Raw genomic sequence first — 17,368 nt, 5'->3', positions numbered from 1 at the left:
GCACCCAAGGCTGCAGCTGAGAATGAACGAACTCATCAACACAAACACTCATGCCCCTTCCTTTTATTTTAGACCCCTTTTCTGATCTGAGACAGGTGAGAAGTAGGTGGGCATGTGAAGATACAGTCAGCCCTGGGCGCTCAGTGTCGTGCAGAAAATGAGCCAACCCTGAACATCCTCTGGCTCAGCTCCTTTCTCTCCTGTTCAGGAGTCCGGTATTTCTGTCGATTCCCGCAGGTGCCCCGCGCACCCGCTGCCCCGGGCGCGGCCACCTGCCACGCCCTGCTACCCGCCCTCTCGGCGCCGCCGCAGTGCGCGGAACAGCGCTGGTCCTCACAGCCAGTGCACAGGAGGTGCGCGCTCCCGAGCTGGCGTAGTTTCCCAGCGCGGTGCCAGCCCCTCATCCTCCTCCAGTCTCACTCCCCTCCCGACTGCCGCCCCAGGCTCCGCCATGGGGAATGTGCCATCCGCGGTGAAGCACTGCCTCAGCTACCAACAGCTTCTCCGGGAGCATCTCTGGATCGGGGATTCAGTGGCAGGGGCGCTCGACCCCGCGCAGGTACCACCTCGCGGCCCAGGGTGTCCCTACCCTCATGCGCACTGACAGCCAGCCTCTCTCCCTGCATCCTCTTGGTGCTCTCCTCCCTTTATGTCACCTCCTCACCCCAGGACCCTTTCCGCAGCAGTTCTGTCGTGTTAGGCCGCACCCCTTAAACGGTTTCCCATTATCTCTCTTCGGTGAATATATCGACCCGCCTCTACAGATCAGACCCAGCAAAATCCCTGCCTGTGACCATTTGCTGGTCGCCTAAAGGAAAGAATTCCTTCTCTGTGTTTTCCTGGAAAGGGATGCATTACGTAATACAATTTGTATTCACAGGTATTCCTTCAAGGGTACTGCCCTTATTCTCAGTACTCCTTGTACTGTGTAACAAAGAGGACAAATTTGTCACAATGTGAGGCAGAAAAGGAATGAAACCGGTAGAAGGTTAAGAAGACACAGTAGGTTGAAATAGTCCATCAAGAGCATTAATTATCCCGAATGTATCTGTGCTTCAACAAACTTGAAAGAAAGCGTAAATAACAGCACTTTCAGACTAAAATTTATTCCCACGTTGTTCCTGAAAGGCCATGTTAAGACAATAGGCAACTTAATATTATTCATATACTTATGATTTAATGCACTCTCAACCAGTGTCAGATAAATAAAGAAAAGGTGTATAAAGAAATTAACTTTTTCCTTAAAAAAGCTGAAAATCTAAAGTTCCACAAAATATTAAATAACTGATAATCGTTATGAAAATGTTGAAACATGGAATAAAGGAGGGGCAGTGTGGGGACTTCTTGTTGAATTACAGGTGCTGGATGCAAGATTATTTCTGATTTGACTAGTGAACAAAATAAATTCTGTTATTGTAATATTTTAGTCAGTAAGCATAATTGTACCATGTGGATTTAAACCAACTATTCTAATGTAAGATACTCATTTTCTATTATGTATTCTCAGTTTGGTGTATCATATGTGAAATTGCAATCTTATCTCTACAAATTGGAATTCAGTCTTTAGAAGATATTTTATTTCTCGTTACTTAAAAGATGGCCATGGTCATCTAACTCAAAACCTGTTGATGACAGTGGTAGAGGTGAAAGTTATCCTTTGTCTTCCCCCATATTAACATGTCTATTTAATTTTCCTACGTTCTATTTTGACCTTCCTGATGTAATTTTATCTTCATGTTCTTGACTTTTTAAATTCAGTCTGTTATTTAATCAGGAACCATTAACTTATATTTCCTAAGTCTGAGACTTTATATGACTTTTCTTTTTGAGTGAATATTTTATTTTTCTCTCCCTCTTTATTTTCTGATGTACACGTTTTGTGGGTTTTATGGACAATGATAGAAGATTGGCTGCAGGGAAGGATGTCTCTTTTGCCCTATGAAGATATGGAAGCAGATTAAATGAAAATGACTAGGATTCCCGAGAAATAAAATTTTGGAACATTCATCAGCTTAATGACTTTTTTGGCCCTTTCTGAAGAAATATTAGCCTTCTCTATATATTACCTTTTTAGTCACCAACTGCTTTGCCTAGAAAACTCGTATTTGTCACTCAAGTACAGATTTAAAAATATATCTATTTTTGGTTCAGCTGTTTGCTCCCTCCAGAGTTATGCTTCTTTTCGTGTTATCAGGAATTTTTAAAAATAATTCTGTTTTAGTTCCAATACTGTTGAATTGTAATTTTTTCTATCTCATCCTATTTGAACTCACAGCAGCACTGACATCTGACACTTGACTTTTTGAAATTTATCTTCCTAGATTTCTGTTCTAATAAACCTTCACTGCTTTCAGCCCTATGTCTCTGGATTCTCAGTCTCCTTGGCAGGCTCGGTGGCTTCTATCCACTGGGTAAATATCCAGATGCCCCATCACTATTTACACTCTTCCTAGTGTGAGTGTGAGCGACAATCTACACTCACAGATTTGGTTGCTGTTTGTGTACCATTTGTTTTCTAGACTTACATTCCTGTGTTTCTCTTGAATTCCAGTCCAGATGTTCAGCTGCTCATTTGACATCATCGCTTGAGTATCTCAAAAGCAACTCAAACTCAAAATTTTCAAAATTTTATTAATGTTCTACTCCTTCCAACACTGGACTTTCTCCAATATTTCCTATTGCAGGGAATGCCATTATAATTCATTCAGTTCTATGAGCCATACACCAGAAGCTATCTTCCTTCATTTCCCTCACACCCAAATTATCACTGAGTCCTGCAATTTTACTCACTGAATTTCTTTCAAATATATTTTTCTAACTTCACTGCACCAATCAATTTTAAAATGGCATTATCTCTCATATGTATGACTGAACTGTTGCAGTAGTCTTCTTACTTTCCAGGAATCCCTCTTCAATCCATTGTCTATATAGCTAGTTGGAAAATGTTCCCTATTTCAAGTAAAATAATACTATTTCCATGTTTCAAAACCATCTATGAATTTCCATTGCTTTTAAGAATGGACACCAAAACTTTTAATGGGTTTTCTAAACCTCAAATGATCTTTTCATTGCATCTCTCAGTAACATCATCTTAAGTTATTCTTTTTTATTCTTGCCACTTTAGCCACAGTGGCCTTGAGTTCTCTAATAAATTGTGTTCTCTCTGGAACCACAGTGTTTCCTTACTTTCCTCTCTGCTAGGAATATTATTTTCAACAAATTAACTTCTAATTAATCTTCTGCCCTCAACTTGCATGTTACCTTCTCGTGAAATCTCTCCCAGACTCTCAATGCCAGCAGCTTTTGTTAGACTTCTATTGCATAGTAACCTATTTATTATAGATAATATACATTATATATTTATTTTCATGATTACTTGATATTTAATTACTTTGTAGATATTAAGCACAGTAAAAGTAAGGAAGCAATTCACCACAGGATTCTCAACACTTATCAGAATGTCTGGCTAATTTTTGATGGCCAGTGATGCTTGTCGAATGAACAAATGAATTCGTGTTTTCCCTTATAGGCCATAAGCATCACCAACCTATGAAGACCATGAACTTCTTCTTAGCATTTGTTCAAGGTCCATCAAAATGATTGGCACACTGTAGCATCATGATATATATTTGCTAAGTGAATAGAAAATCAGTGAGAATGAGGACATGGTATAAATAGGGTTTGGTCTTAGCACCAATTGGTGAATATTATTACTGTTTTTCTCTTACCTTTTTGTTAGTAGTTTAATGGAGAGATGAGGTAAAAATGGTTTCTGGAGGCTGTCAAGACAGCGGAGAGCTTAACTAATTCTCTATTGTTGCATCTGGCAGAGAGAATCATGAATAAACCTAACTCCTGTGATACGAAATAATTTGCAATTAGAACAGACAGAAAATTCTGTATTTTGAAATAATTCTGTGTATGCAATAGAAGATTGAAAACCTTGATATTTTTCTGCTACCAGCTTATTCCATGGTTTTTTGTGTGCAACAGCATGGCCAGACCTTCATTTTTCAGCTTACATTTTAGAGATAGTATATACCTGATGAATTATTATAATTAAATTAAATATTATGTGTATGCATATATAAACATATACACATTGGAAGTTTAACAATACTATCAAATGTAAAGAGAGTAAATACGAATGAAAGGCTTATTCTATCACAGGTCCACTAATTAAATTATTTGGGTCTCTGTTTTTGCTAATGAAAATGGTTTTGCAGAAAATTCCCTTAATAGACCAAGAGGTTAAAATTGCTCATTCCATAATTCAAGCTATCTCTTAGGACACGTTTTATTTTCTGTAGTTGTCTCTGTTAAAAAGAGTATAACGAAACTGGCTTAATTGGTATGTTTTAAAGTTTTGATTAAATTTAAGGTTCCTAGTGAAGCGATCCCCCTTTGATTTTCAAGTGTTCCTTAAGCAATAACTAAATCTCTTCACATATTGATGCCCTTTTGCAAAAGTAAAATTTCCAAGGACCTAAATTCTAATATAAACAATGTTTCAAACCTACTATATTTCTAAAATAAAATGGTAGATTATGTGAGATTAAATTTATAGTTATTTTACATTCGATTCTGATCCTTTATGTTAAATTTGCTGTCAGCAAAAATTATGATTCAATGTAGTTATTTGGTGCTAAAGGGTCTCTGGAATTTAAATGTATATTATATTTCTGCTTAAATGCAATCAGATGATAATGTAACTCTATACTTTTAGCTTGCAACTATGTAGTTGTTAGTACATTTACTAAATATCTTAGGATGATTGAGGAGGAATTTTCAGACAGGGACCAAACTGCCATCATACTGTTTTCTATTTGTCTCATGTATTCTTTGTCTCCTTACCATTTTTTATTCTTTTCCAGCTTCTTTTGAAATCATGTTGCATTTTAATTTCTCATTTTTCTCCTGAATTGATGTGTTAGTGATATACATTTTTTTTTACTATACTCTTAATTGCTGTCTATAATATATCAACATACAACATGGCTTATTAAAATAATATATTAGTACTACTACAACTTACTAAAAATACAAATATGACTCTTTAACTTCATTTTCTGTCTTAGGCCTTTTATGTTTTTGTTTTCATATATTATCTATATGTTATATTTACAATACATATGTATACAGTCAATATCCATTTATATTTATGCACATATTTTCTCTTTTCTCCTTTCTTCATCTCCATTTTTTCCTCAGATTACTTCCCTTCAACCAGAAGTATTTGTTTCAATATTTTCTTTAGTAAAAAAAGTACTAATATTTATTTTTTTCAGTTTTTCTTTGCTTGAAATTACATACACACGTACACTAATGTATATATATACACATACATAATGTTTATAAATAAAAATGAATATTTACTATAAATGTAAGTTTTATCTAAAAAATTAAAAGACATGATAGCAGTGCAAAATGCAGATTTCTCAACAGATACAGTGGAAGCCAGATACAATAAAATCAGCTATTTGTCTTATTTTTGGTCCTTTGATGATAATTTATCTTTCATTCTTTTCTCTTTGTGTTTGGTTTCTAATAGTGTGACTATGGCATGTCTACGCATACTTTCTTTTGTATTCATCTGGGTAATGATGTGCAACATTTCTTGGATCTATCAGTTGATGTTTGTTGGGTTTCACGTTTTGGAAGCTTTTCAACCATTTTTGCTTCAAATGTTGTTTCTGTTTCTTGTTTCCTTTTAAATCCTCTCCAGTTAGGCCTACAATTTGAAGAATATTAGAACTTTCTCTGAGCCTTATTTATTTCTTAAATTCATTTTTTCATTCTTTCTTTTTTCTCCATATTCAATCTGAATATTTTCTTCTCATTTATATTCCATTTCACTAATTTCTTCTTCAGCTTCATTTAATTTGCTGTTAATCTTATTTATTGAGTTAATTTCAGTTATTATATTTTGAGTTAAAGCATTTCTATGATTTCCAAAAGATAGGCTTTAGTTCTCTGCCACAATTCTCTATTGTATTATAAATTCTTGAATATTTATTAGAATTATTTTAGATCCCATGTCTGACAACTCCAGTACCCAGATCTCCAATTAGTCTGTTTTATGTATTTTCCTTCCTGGTATACCTACAAAATTTAAATAATATGTTAGACACCTGGTATGAAAATAATTATAGACATAATTTGAGACTCTGAATAATACTGTCCCCAGGTGGGACTTCTCTTTGGCGTTGTCAAACAATAAGCGTAGAGATAACTTATTTTAAGCTAATCAAGTGCTTACCTGATAGGAGGTTTAGCCTACTTTACTTGTGAGGGCTTGACTTTTTTCTCTTCCTCCTTACTTTTTGTATTCTGCAGTCATTCAGGGGTCCTAACTAAAACCTAAAATGTTTACCAGGGTTGCTTCTCCTTGCTGAGACCTGAATTCAAACTATTTCCACTCTAGCCTTGCAAGGCTCCTGGAGAATCTAATGCTCTCAGCTTCTCAGTGGCTCAAACAGAATTGGCAAATGCTTCCAAAAGAAAAGTTATGCTGACTGTTGGGCTCACCATTTTATTTTTTTCTCCTGCATAGTATATTGGTTGCTGAAATACTCATTAACCAAATTTCTGAGACTATTAAATGATTGTTTTTCATTAATATTTTATCCAACTAATATAGTTGTTGTCAGTGAGAGGCTTGTTGTGAACAAGCTAGTCAGCCATTATTGAAAGATTATATAATAAGGAAATTAAATTTAAAAATACCAATTGTGCAATTTAGTTTAATTTGTAAAAATATATTCATTTACCATACCACTTGAACTTGTTATATTCCAACTAGCATACATGCTATTTAGATTACCAATTTGAATTCCAGAGAAAGAATAAAAAGATTATCTGCCTCATGAAAAATATTGTATGGAAAAAATGACTATTCCAAATGGTTTTTAGTATGATGAACAAGTTATAAAGGTAATGAATACATATTTTAAATAATGTTAAAAGTAATATTATGCCCAATTTTAGTATCTGCTCTTTGAAGAACAAGGTACTACTTACTCCCTCTTTATGTGTAATGTACTTTAATAAAATTTTGATAGTTTAATAAAATAGTTTAATAAAATTTGTTAAAGTAGTTCCTTTATAATATTTTATCTCTGTTGACATACATGTATATTAAATCTTTTCATTTTATTAGCATAAAGTTGGTAAAAATATTTTCTTGTTATTATTTACCTTTCTTTTGAATCTTTTGCATTGTCTCTTTCTGATTTGGGTACATTCTCTTTCTCTTTCTCTCTCTATAAGTCTTCCTACAGTTTATCACTTTACTCAGAAGCATCTTGTAGGCTTGTTTATCCTCTTGACTGTTTGTATATGTTTGTATCTGTTTATGCATATGGATGATGTGCTAGCAACTGATTTCTTTTTTTTTTAAATTATTCTCTACTTTTTTTAGACTAATATTTTAATTTTCTTTAAACATTTAGCTCACTTGATTTTAGTCTTTTTAAAAAATAAGTGCTTTAAGACTATACATATCCATTTCTCTATTGTTTTGCTTTAAATGTATGTCTTATAAGCTGCTTATATGATTACTCTCTAGCTTTCATTAGATGAATTTAATTTTAATCATGTTTGATCTGACTATTATGTTTATCCTACTTTCTGCCATATCTATCAGGCTCACTCACTATTTTACATTTCCTATTTTTAAGGTTGTTTATGCCTTTTCAGCTTTCTTATTTTACAGTTAAATCAATACTATTTTTTAGAGCAAAATATATATTTTAAAGAATGAATTCACTTATCTTGAGAAAAAGATTGTTTCATTATTACACCATGATTCTTCAAATAACATGTACCAGGCGTATTACCATGATTCTTTTTGTTGATGTAAAGCTTCTAATAGTTGAGGTGAAGGCAGGGAGTTCCAAAGACTTGTAATTTTTACTTGAGGTTAAAGATTGAATCATGAGCACAATAAAGTTAGAAAGTTAAAAGGATAGGTATTTGATATGGTTTGGCTGTGTCCCCTACCCAAATCTCATCTTGAGTTGTAGCTCCCATGATTCCCACATGTTGTGGGAGGGACTTGGTGGGAGATAATTGAATCATGGGGGTGTTCCTCCCATACTGTTCTCGTGGTAGTGAATAAGTCTCATGAGATCTGATGGCTTTATAATGGGTTTCCCCTTTCACTTGGCTTTCATTTTCTCTTGCCTGCCACCATGTAAGATGTCCCTTTCACCTTCCACCATGATTGTGAGGCCTCCCTAGCCACATGGAACTGTGAATCCATTAAATCTCTTTTTATTTCTAATTTAGCTAGTGTCAGATATGTCTTTATCAGCAGCATGAAAATGGACTAATGCAGTATTTGTAGTCACAGACTTAATAGGTGAGCTGCCACAAGCAATAATATGCCCCTTTTATGACCATATAGATTATGGTCAGAATGGAGTAAAAGTCTGATGAATTTCACTGAAAACCAAATATTGGATGGAAGGTCCACCAGGACATTGAATACACTGCAGAATGGTGTCAGGATTTGGGATGAAGGGAATGATGGTGAAAGAAGTTCTAATGGCCTTGATATATGAAGGATACCAATCATCAAGCAGGGATAAAGACTATATGGCCAAATCACATGGATTCCAAAAGCACGGCCTTTTACATTAGTAAAAAGAAGTGGGAGTCTTCAAGAAGTAATAGAAATTAAAGATGCCTTCTTTAATTCTAGTCACTAAGCAAAGAACAGGAGACTAAGCAGTCTCTCCTTGAAAGGGTTACAGGAGAGGTGCCTTATCCTCGAGGGTAATTGAGACCTCATTTAAGACTAGGAGATAATAGGACTGTTCAGTAAAGAGACTGCGAATGTGGTAGAACTTTTTAAGTATGAAGCTGAGTTTACAGCTGGAAAAATAAAGAAGACTTGAATCTTACTATAACAGGAAAGTCAGAGACTGTGCAGGGTTCTACAGAAGGAGTAGACGATTCTTGGGAATAATATATTGGGAAATGAGTAAAAAAAGCTGGACTGTAAAATAAGGTGACTTATCAAGTGAGTAAATCTTGGTAGTCTTGAGGTAGCTGTGAGTCTTTTTGGGTATCTCATCCTCGGCCAAGTCCTGGGTTTACTGCATTTTAAGAGAGTCCTTATCTCTGAAACACAAAGAATCTAGCTTTTAAAGCCACCTTTAATTTGACTTGACTTACATGCACTTTTGAAGGAAAGCTTAAGGCTGTTCACATTTTGATTCCTGAAGGGAAATGGCTGGCTAGTGCATGCTGAGAACAAGGCCAGAATCCCAGGGCAGTGTGTCTTGGTCTCTGTGTGTTCCTTGGTGTTTCATAAGAGATATACCCAGTTTATACCCTCCTTATTCTTTATTTTTAATCAAGTCACATATGTTATTTAGTATGAGTCACTTATTATAAGGATTTTTGTAGCTATACAGCTACCACTACTGAATGCTCAATATGAACCTGGCACTACCTGTTTACATCCAATAACTCATTTAATCCTTACAATAATCCTTTTTACAGATTTAGTAACTGTGGTTCAGAAAGGTTAAAAAAAAAATGTGCCTATGATCAACAGCTAATAAACTGCAGAGCTAGGATTTAACCTCAGGCAGTTCTAATTCTAAAGCCTGCAATTTTTACCGTGATACCAGTGCTTCCTAAACTTTTCTTGTGATAACAGTCACCTAAAGTGTTTATTAAATATAGAGGAAATTTTGATTCAGTAGCTCTGAGTTGGAGCCCAATTATCTTTACTTCTACTTAACCCAATTTTAGTAAACACTGTGTTGGATGGTGCTGCTATTCCTCTACCCCTATATCTGCTGTCAAGGGTCATGTTTCCTCTAATCTGTCTTTCCAGAGCTCCTGGCTCCTACCCATGAAAAAAGACTGCTATGAGTTTTGACTTCCCTTCTATCCTTTTTGAGGTTGAGACTAGAGTTCTGCCTGGAATAGAATTGCATTGGATACAAAAGGAAAAACAACTGGGTTTCCAATAAATTTCCTGTTCCCTTCAATCTTCAATACGTTCTGTCCTTGGATTTCTGTTGGCTCCTGTATTCCTTGCTTTCTCAGCTTCCAGCTGGCTTTCACATCCTTCCCTCCCCCTACTCTATGTTCTTGTTTTTTTCATTAGCTGTGAGCTCCTCCAAGTCTTCTGGCTTTCTTTATGCTTATTCACTCTGTGCTGTAACTTTCCCTGACCCTTTCTTCTTTCCGTGTCTATCCCCTTCCAAGTTTAGCTTTGTGTGTTTGTGTGTGTGTGTGTGTGTTTCATTTTACTTTCCCTAATCAAGGGGCTAGACTGTGTAAACCCGTAACTTCATGGGTCACTCTCATATGACCCATGTTTTTTTAAAAGATACAAAGCAAAATTGTATATTGGAGGCTATCATTTTTATAGAAATTCATATTTGAAAGGGATTGTCCAGCCTGCTTAAAGCCCTAATAATGCAAACAAAGTTTAGAATCCCGGTTTCCTACCACTGTTCTGACTGTGTATTGTTAGTCTACGTAGGAGTTGCAAATTAGCAGCCTAGGTGAGCCCAGTATAAGCCCTGAAATATTTTGTTTGTTTGAAACTGCAGTTAAAATATAAGTAAACTTGGCCGGGCACGGTGGCTGAAGCCTGTAATCCCAGCACTTTGGGAGGCCGAGACGGGTGGATCACGAGGTCAGGAGATCGAGACCATCCTGGCTAACACGGTGAAACCCCGTCTCTACTAAGAAATACAAAAAAACTAGCCGGGCGAGGTGGCGGGCGCCTGTAGTCCCAGCTACTTGGGAGGCTGAGGCCGGAGAATGGCGTGAACCCGGGAGGCGGAGCTTGCAGTGAGCTGAGATCCGGCCACTGCACTCCAGCCTGGGCTACAGAGTGAGACTCCGTCTCAAAAAAAAAAAAAATAAAATAAAATAAAAAAATAAAAAATAATAATAAGTAAACTTGAATGCCTTTAAACAGAATTTGTACTATTTATTAATATACTTACCTTCCTCAGGCATCAAGATTATCTTCCTGTGCTTACAGATGTTTGATTTTATTATCGTTCGTGAACAATTACATAGGGATATTTAAATGAGACCATTTCTGAACTTTGGATTATTTTTCAACAGGGTGGAGACTAATCATTCATTATCATTCAGCAAGCAGGAAATTATCTTTAAATTGCCAGAAGGTTGCCAGCTTCCCTTTTGGACAATCTTCCTTTTCCTAAGTGATCACAATTTAGTCCTAAATGAAAACTCAGGTGTCCTTAATTTCACCTCTCAGCTGTAGCCATATTTACAAGCCAATTTTTACATTTTTTCTTATAGAAAATAATACCGATTAGTGAATCTTGTTCCCAAAACATTCATTCCAAAATCAGACCATAAAAAGAATTTTATGTGAAGATGATTTTTAGAATTATTTAGATTCATGGAGGTTTATATTTTTAAATGTTTCTTCCACCATGTAGTTTATATGACTGCCAAGTAATAATTAGAAAAACTCTCTGAAAAATAAATAAACAAACAAACAAACAAACAAAAGCTATGGTTTCTAAACGATAATGAAGGGACCAGAGCTGTGAGTTCCAAAACATTTTAGTATAGGGAACTGAGGTTTACTTCCCTGGTTGAGAGAGAAGAGCTGGGTTCTGGCACTTCAATGCTAGCAGGACTGTAAGTATCACTGTGGAAGAGGAGGGGCAAAGTGTTATGAGAAAGAGGACCCCTGGAGTTTTCTATCTCAAGGGCATGGCGCAGGCCACATTTTCATTCTTCATTGCTGTGTTCCTTTGAAAGCTAATTTTTCCATTCTGCTGTTTATTTACATCACGTTTATTTTTTTCCTTGCAATTGTTTCTTGCAATTCATTTAAAAACACAAGCCTATAAACTTGTTTTAATTCAGCTTAATTCAATTAGTGATAACAATAGTAATCTTTGTGGTGAAGGTGGATGTGAGGGTCAGGTGGGATTCAGATAGATAGAAGGCATTTCTATTCAGAGCAAGATGGTTGATGATTTTGGTGGAATTAACAGAGCAAAATCATGGGAGTTATTCATTTAGTTGTGTGTGTGTGTGTGTGTTTATGTGTATAGAATACGTATAAATCTGTAACTATTATCTGTATTCATCCATCTATCTAATCTATCACTTTACAAAAAATAATTTTAAGACCCCACAATCTTTTTCTTTTTTTTTTTGAGACGGAGTCTCGCTCTGTCGCCCAGGCTGGAGTGCAGTGGCCGGATCTCAGCTCACTACAAGCTCCGCCTCCCGGGTTTACCCCATTCTCCTGCCTCAGCCTCCCAAGTAGCTGGGACTACAGGCTCCCGCCACCTCGCCCGGCTAGTTTTTGTATTTTTTAGTAGAGACGGGGTTTCACCGTGTAGGCCAGGATGGTCTGGATCTCCTGACCTCGTGATCTGCCCGTCTGGGCCTCCCAAAGTGCTGGGATTACAGGCTTGAGCCACCGCGCCCGGCCTACCCTACAATCTTATAAATTGTTTTATATCTTTTCTTTCAAATTTGATGAGCTTGGAGGTTCACTCATTTTTTAAAAATATTGAGACTGTATTTCTTTTGTATCCTTCACCTCTCCCAGGGTCCAACCTCAGTACTTTCATAGTACTTAGGATACCCGTCCTTGTTTTCTTCATAGTCCCTTTACAATATAGTTGAATAGAATGAAATATCTCTTTATTAAACGTATAATATTTGCACTGCTATGTTGAGGTCTGTTTAAGGGGTGTGGCTATATTTTATTTAGTTTTCTGTTATCCCAAGGACATTAACACTTAGGTCTTCTTTAAATGTTTATGGAAGTAAATATGGCCAACATTTCTGGTATTAAACTTCAGGTGATTTTAGCCAAATTAACTGCCTTTCTGATTGGCAAAATATGCATTTAATTACATCAAATATATCTTTGAGTAGTAAAATTAGTAGCTTTAGTTCTTATTTATGATTTTTCATATTAGACTATAATGCCTACTTTTAAATACTGGTGGCATTTTTAGAAAATTTAAAAGCCTATTTGTTTCTTTTCTTGGCTACTGTTGTAAAAATCGGAGAAATTAGATTCCAACTTTTCATTTCTTTTCTGTATCTGTGTTTCTATTAATTCACACAGTGCACAATATGCATGTTCACATGACTCGTTTACAGGAGAAAGAGTAGAAACATTGAAGGGTATAATGATCCCCTCAGGGTTAAGCAGCTTCTCTGTTGCAATGTCTAAGCTATGGTCTCCGATTTAGGATTCAGTGTTCGGGCTCCTTTTTCCACCAATAGTAAGCGCCTCAAATGTCACCTTATGCTTGTAACTTTCCAAGTCACGCTTCCTTGATTTTGTGAAGTAGAGAAATGCAGATGGCAGAAAACTTCAACTACATAAAAACGCCTTTAACACAAGTTTTATTCTATGAAATCAGCATTTCATAAAGTCTTTTTGGTGAACTTTATTAAGAAGCAAGAGGGTCTAGGAAGCTTGGCAAACAATGAAGCAGGAAGCCCCAAAGAGAACATGTCTGTCAGACATTTTTCCTTCTGAGTTTTCCTTCCAAATGTTTTTGGATCTTGAAGGAAGTGGAGTGGCTCTCTGCCACCACTTTCATACATCTGTAACCCACTGGGTGTACAGAGTCTGGCATTCACTTTTTAAATTCTTTACTCAATCTCGTATTTATTTCACTGTGAAATAGAAGCTGAGCATAGGTAAATGTTGAAGTCAAAATATGAATCTTATTTTTGTTAGACACAATTTCTACTTTTGAGAATTTTGATGTAAGGGCTGATAACTCCTTAATTTTTAAAATGATAGGAGACAGTTCAAACCTTGCATTTTACAGAAAACTGTGGGCCTGGTCAAATGTTAAAGCTGAGAGTAATTTGGAACTCTGCTTGCCTAAGTTTTAGGACTGTGTCTAAAAGACATTTTCAAGACCTGTGGAGAAACAGATGTAGTTATTCAAGGTTTCACTCATGAATGTCTGCTATCACTTAGCCCCCATTCCCTTATGACAATATTTTAATATTTAATTTAATATAATTCTGCTAAATGTATGTTCTAGAAAATACTGAAAGGAAAACTTGAACTAAGAAAGATGGAACATAAAGCTTGCATACTCATCTCTAGAGAGCTGGATCCCTTAAATCTACTTGCTCTTTGAAGAAAGTGTAAAGATGTTGACCTTTTGTTGGGAAAGATATAGTGATAATATATTAAATAAAATGTCAATCATTTGTCTTAATTAAAAAGTGTTAAATAAGGGCAGTAGTATTATTTTAACATACTTGCTCTCAATTTGCAACTTACATCATATGGGACAAATGAAATAATATATGATATACAAAATACTATATTAACCATTAATAGGGTATTATTAATAGGAATCTGGAAAATTATCTGATTAGAATAATACTAACTCATCTTTATCAAATAGCAAAATAATTTCAGTCTATAAAATTTCCTTACAAAATTCATAAGTCATTTTAAATTTCTAGTAAGAAAATAAACCACAGTGGTTGATTTCAACTTCCCCTCAAAGGAATAGTTAACAAATAGGTTATAAGTGAACTAAGCCTCTAATGTAGTTTAGATATTTCCTTCTTTTAGATGAGGAACCCAAATTTCCTGAGATTGTAGGACGAAAAGGATCAAAGTTTGAAAGATGATTTTTGTAAGATAATGTAGTTTAGATATATTCCAAGTTGTTACTAATAGGAGAATAGTTGACTCAAAGTCATCAAAAAGATCAAATTTATGTAAAATGTATTACTGCATTTATACCAAATATTGTGTAATGTAAACTTCATATACATAATGAAAATTCCTGGATAACTTCTGTTGGGAAAATATATTTACTAGTTATCAACTAAGCATTTGAATATTTTCCAAGTGTTTATAAATTTTAGTTGTTACAATTTTCATAAGAGCAAACATTTATTGCTTATAGACTTGTTCTTGCTCTTATATATCACCATGTGTGTGCATATACACATATCCACTGAAATTGACACCATCCATATCCAAATATGTTTGTGAGTATATGAATGTGTCTTTATGTATGTAGGTTTATGTATATGAATATATATATTTATATATGGACATATTTACTATTGTTGGGTAAATGGTAGTATAGCAAAGCATTTTTTTTCTTGGAGTTAGAGCTCTCAAGGGGAAGTAATGAGTTGGTCAAAGATAAATTAGGAACTGCAGCAATTAAGGACATTTGTGTATGAGATTGGTATAATGGGAACTGAGAGGAACCACTGAAAATTGGGTAAGTATGAGAAAGCACTGATAGGGTAGATTCTCCACTATCAGCTATAAAATTGATTTAAACAATTCTTCTGTCAGTATAATGCAGCTAATATAAAAATTTAGATTCCAATTTTTATGTTACTATCTATTCTAAATCCATAGTTTGGGGAGCACTTTCTATTTTCTTCTTTCATTTTCTTTCATTTCATTTCATACCACTCCCATTTTTGAGTGAAAATGATTATCTTTCTTCACTCAGACCATTCCAGGTAGATCTTCTTAGCATCCAGTAAAGTAAATGATGGAAAAAATTATAAACTATAACACAAATATTCTCAAATAAGTCTATAAAGGGCCTTATGATCTATATAGCAAACAGCTGGGAATTAGCAGCTTCGGTTTCTTTTCTCAGTTTTACTTGTAGGGCCCTTATTTCCTTCTTTTAGATAAGGAATCTGAATTTCCTGAGATTGTAGGACAAAAAGGATCAAAATTTTAAAGATGATTTTTTTGTACGATAATGTAGTTTAGATATATTCCAAGTTGTTATTAATTTGAGAATATTCTGGGAATAAATAATTTTGATAAACATTACATACTATTTGTTTATAATATATAGTATGCAGGGGTATTTTAGTGAATTGACTAAGTAATGCTGCTGAAATGAACTATTAATATACAGAATAAAATTAAACATAATTGAACAACCTGATGAATTGTGTTAGAGATTAGTTTTCCAAATAGAGGCTTAGTTCACTTATAACCTGTTTGTTAACTCTTCCTTTGAGGGGAAATTGACATCAACCACTGTGGTTTATTTTTTACTAGAAATTGAAAAGCAGAACATTGATTTATTGTCTAAGATGGCTGATAAAGTTTGCATCCAAGTTTAGCAGAAGTGTGCAAATTTTTTTTCTTTGTTTTGGTGTTTCAGTCTGCAGATGTTAGCTGTTTTTGTGAGGAAATAATGGTGTTAGCTATGAGTTTTCTTGGAAAGAAAGAGCTTAAAAGCTTTGGTGTGCTGGAATCACAGTCTGCACAGCCAAATGAACATGGATGGAATGTTAGGTGAAGCCCTTGGGGAGTCATTCAACAGCAGCATCTGGAAGGAAACAATAAGTGACTGGAAGGTTTACTTTTCAGGCAAATGATTAAGAGGTGATTAAATGAAGGTGTTAGGATGTGAGGGAGGGAAGGAAGCACTGAAGGTGTATACATAAAATGGAACAGAGGGATTATGGAAAAGACTTAACAGAATGAACTATAGATCACAGCTGAACTTAAAAAAAAAGGAATTGGAATTTGGACAGAAGAGCTTATAGGTATCACATGAAACAGAACATGAGATTCACATAATACGGAATATACTGGGACGTATTTTTCTGGAATAGTAAAGGACAGTGATGATGTTGAGTTATTCAGAGCCACTGTGCATCATTTCCTAGAGTTGGAAAGACATCCTGCCATTACACCTTTATAGTTTTACTCTAGTTATATTGGCCCGACTTTAAAGTCCTGAGAAAGCACTGGCCTTTGGAAATGGAAATCCAAGGCTTTGATCAAGTGAGTGGTTTTGCTGTAGAAGTTTGATAACTTACTTATACTGCAGCAGTGTTGATTTAAGTTACTTTGAACAAAAATTTTGTTTTACTCTTCTTGTGAACAATCATGTCTTCCGACTCATTTATCTTGCCGGATGACACTTTCCACTCTCAATTGTGAATGAACGAATGAATTAGTGAATACAGGAATGAATGAATGAATATATAAACAAAGCTCTATGTTTAGATGATATAAGAAGTAGTTTATTTTTTTCCTTAAAGGTTCATGTTTATTTTAAAAACAAAATGAAGTTTAACTCTGAATCTATGCTTTTCTTCTTGATGCCAGACTTTTGAGCATCTGGAAAAGTGAGAAATTACACAGAAAGGTAAGACAGCATTATGGAAGCCAGTGTTCTTCTCCAGCCCCAGTCCTCCTCCATAATCATCCCTGAGAGCTCCTTTAACTTAAATGTATGGAGATATTGCAAACACAAGATTCAATCTCTGCACATCAAAGAATCAGATTTAATTAGCCAGTATGTCTAAACTCTGTAACACACAACCCCATATTCTCTGTGGCTTA

At 35.1% G+C, this 17,368-nt stretch overlaps 1 protein-coding gene across 2 annotated transcripts in view; it reads left to right on the top strand.

Annotated features, from left to right (window-relative positions):
• Window positions 1-299: 299 nt before the first annotated feature.
• HMGCLL1 (3-hydroxymethyl-3-methylglutaryl-CoA lyase like 1) overlaps window positions 300-17,368 on the top strand; it is a 145,445-nt gene continuing 128,376 nt past the window's right edge. The window contains exons 1-2 of one of the 2 annotated variants that reach the window (XM_050786160.1): window positions 355-559; window positions 2,322-2,411. In XM_050786160.1, coding sequence (XP_050642117.1) covers window positions 452-559; window positions 2,322-2,411 — 198 coding nt within the window. In that variant the 5' untranslated portion in view covers window positions 355-451. Of the gene's footprint in view, window positions 560-2,321; window positions 2,412-17,368 lie in introns of both variants that reach the window. The other variant, XM_050786159.1, reaches the window with a different exon arrangement.

This window comes from Macaca thibetana, chromosome 4 (assembly GCF_024542745.1).
Source record: "Macaca thibetana thibetana isolate TM-01 chromosome 4, ASM2454274v1, whole genome shotgun sequence".
Classification (NCBI taxonomy): domain Eukaryota; kingdom Metazoa; phylum Chordata; class Mammalia; order Primates; family Cercopithecidae; genus Macaca; species Macaca thibetana.
The sequence above is the reverse complement of the archived record's forward strand: the minus strand, read 5'-3'. Positions and strand labels throughout refer to the sequence as shown.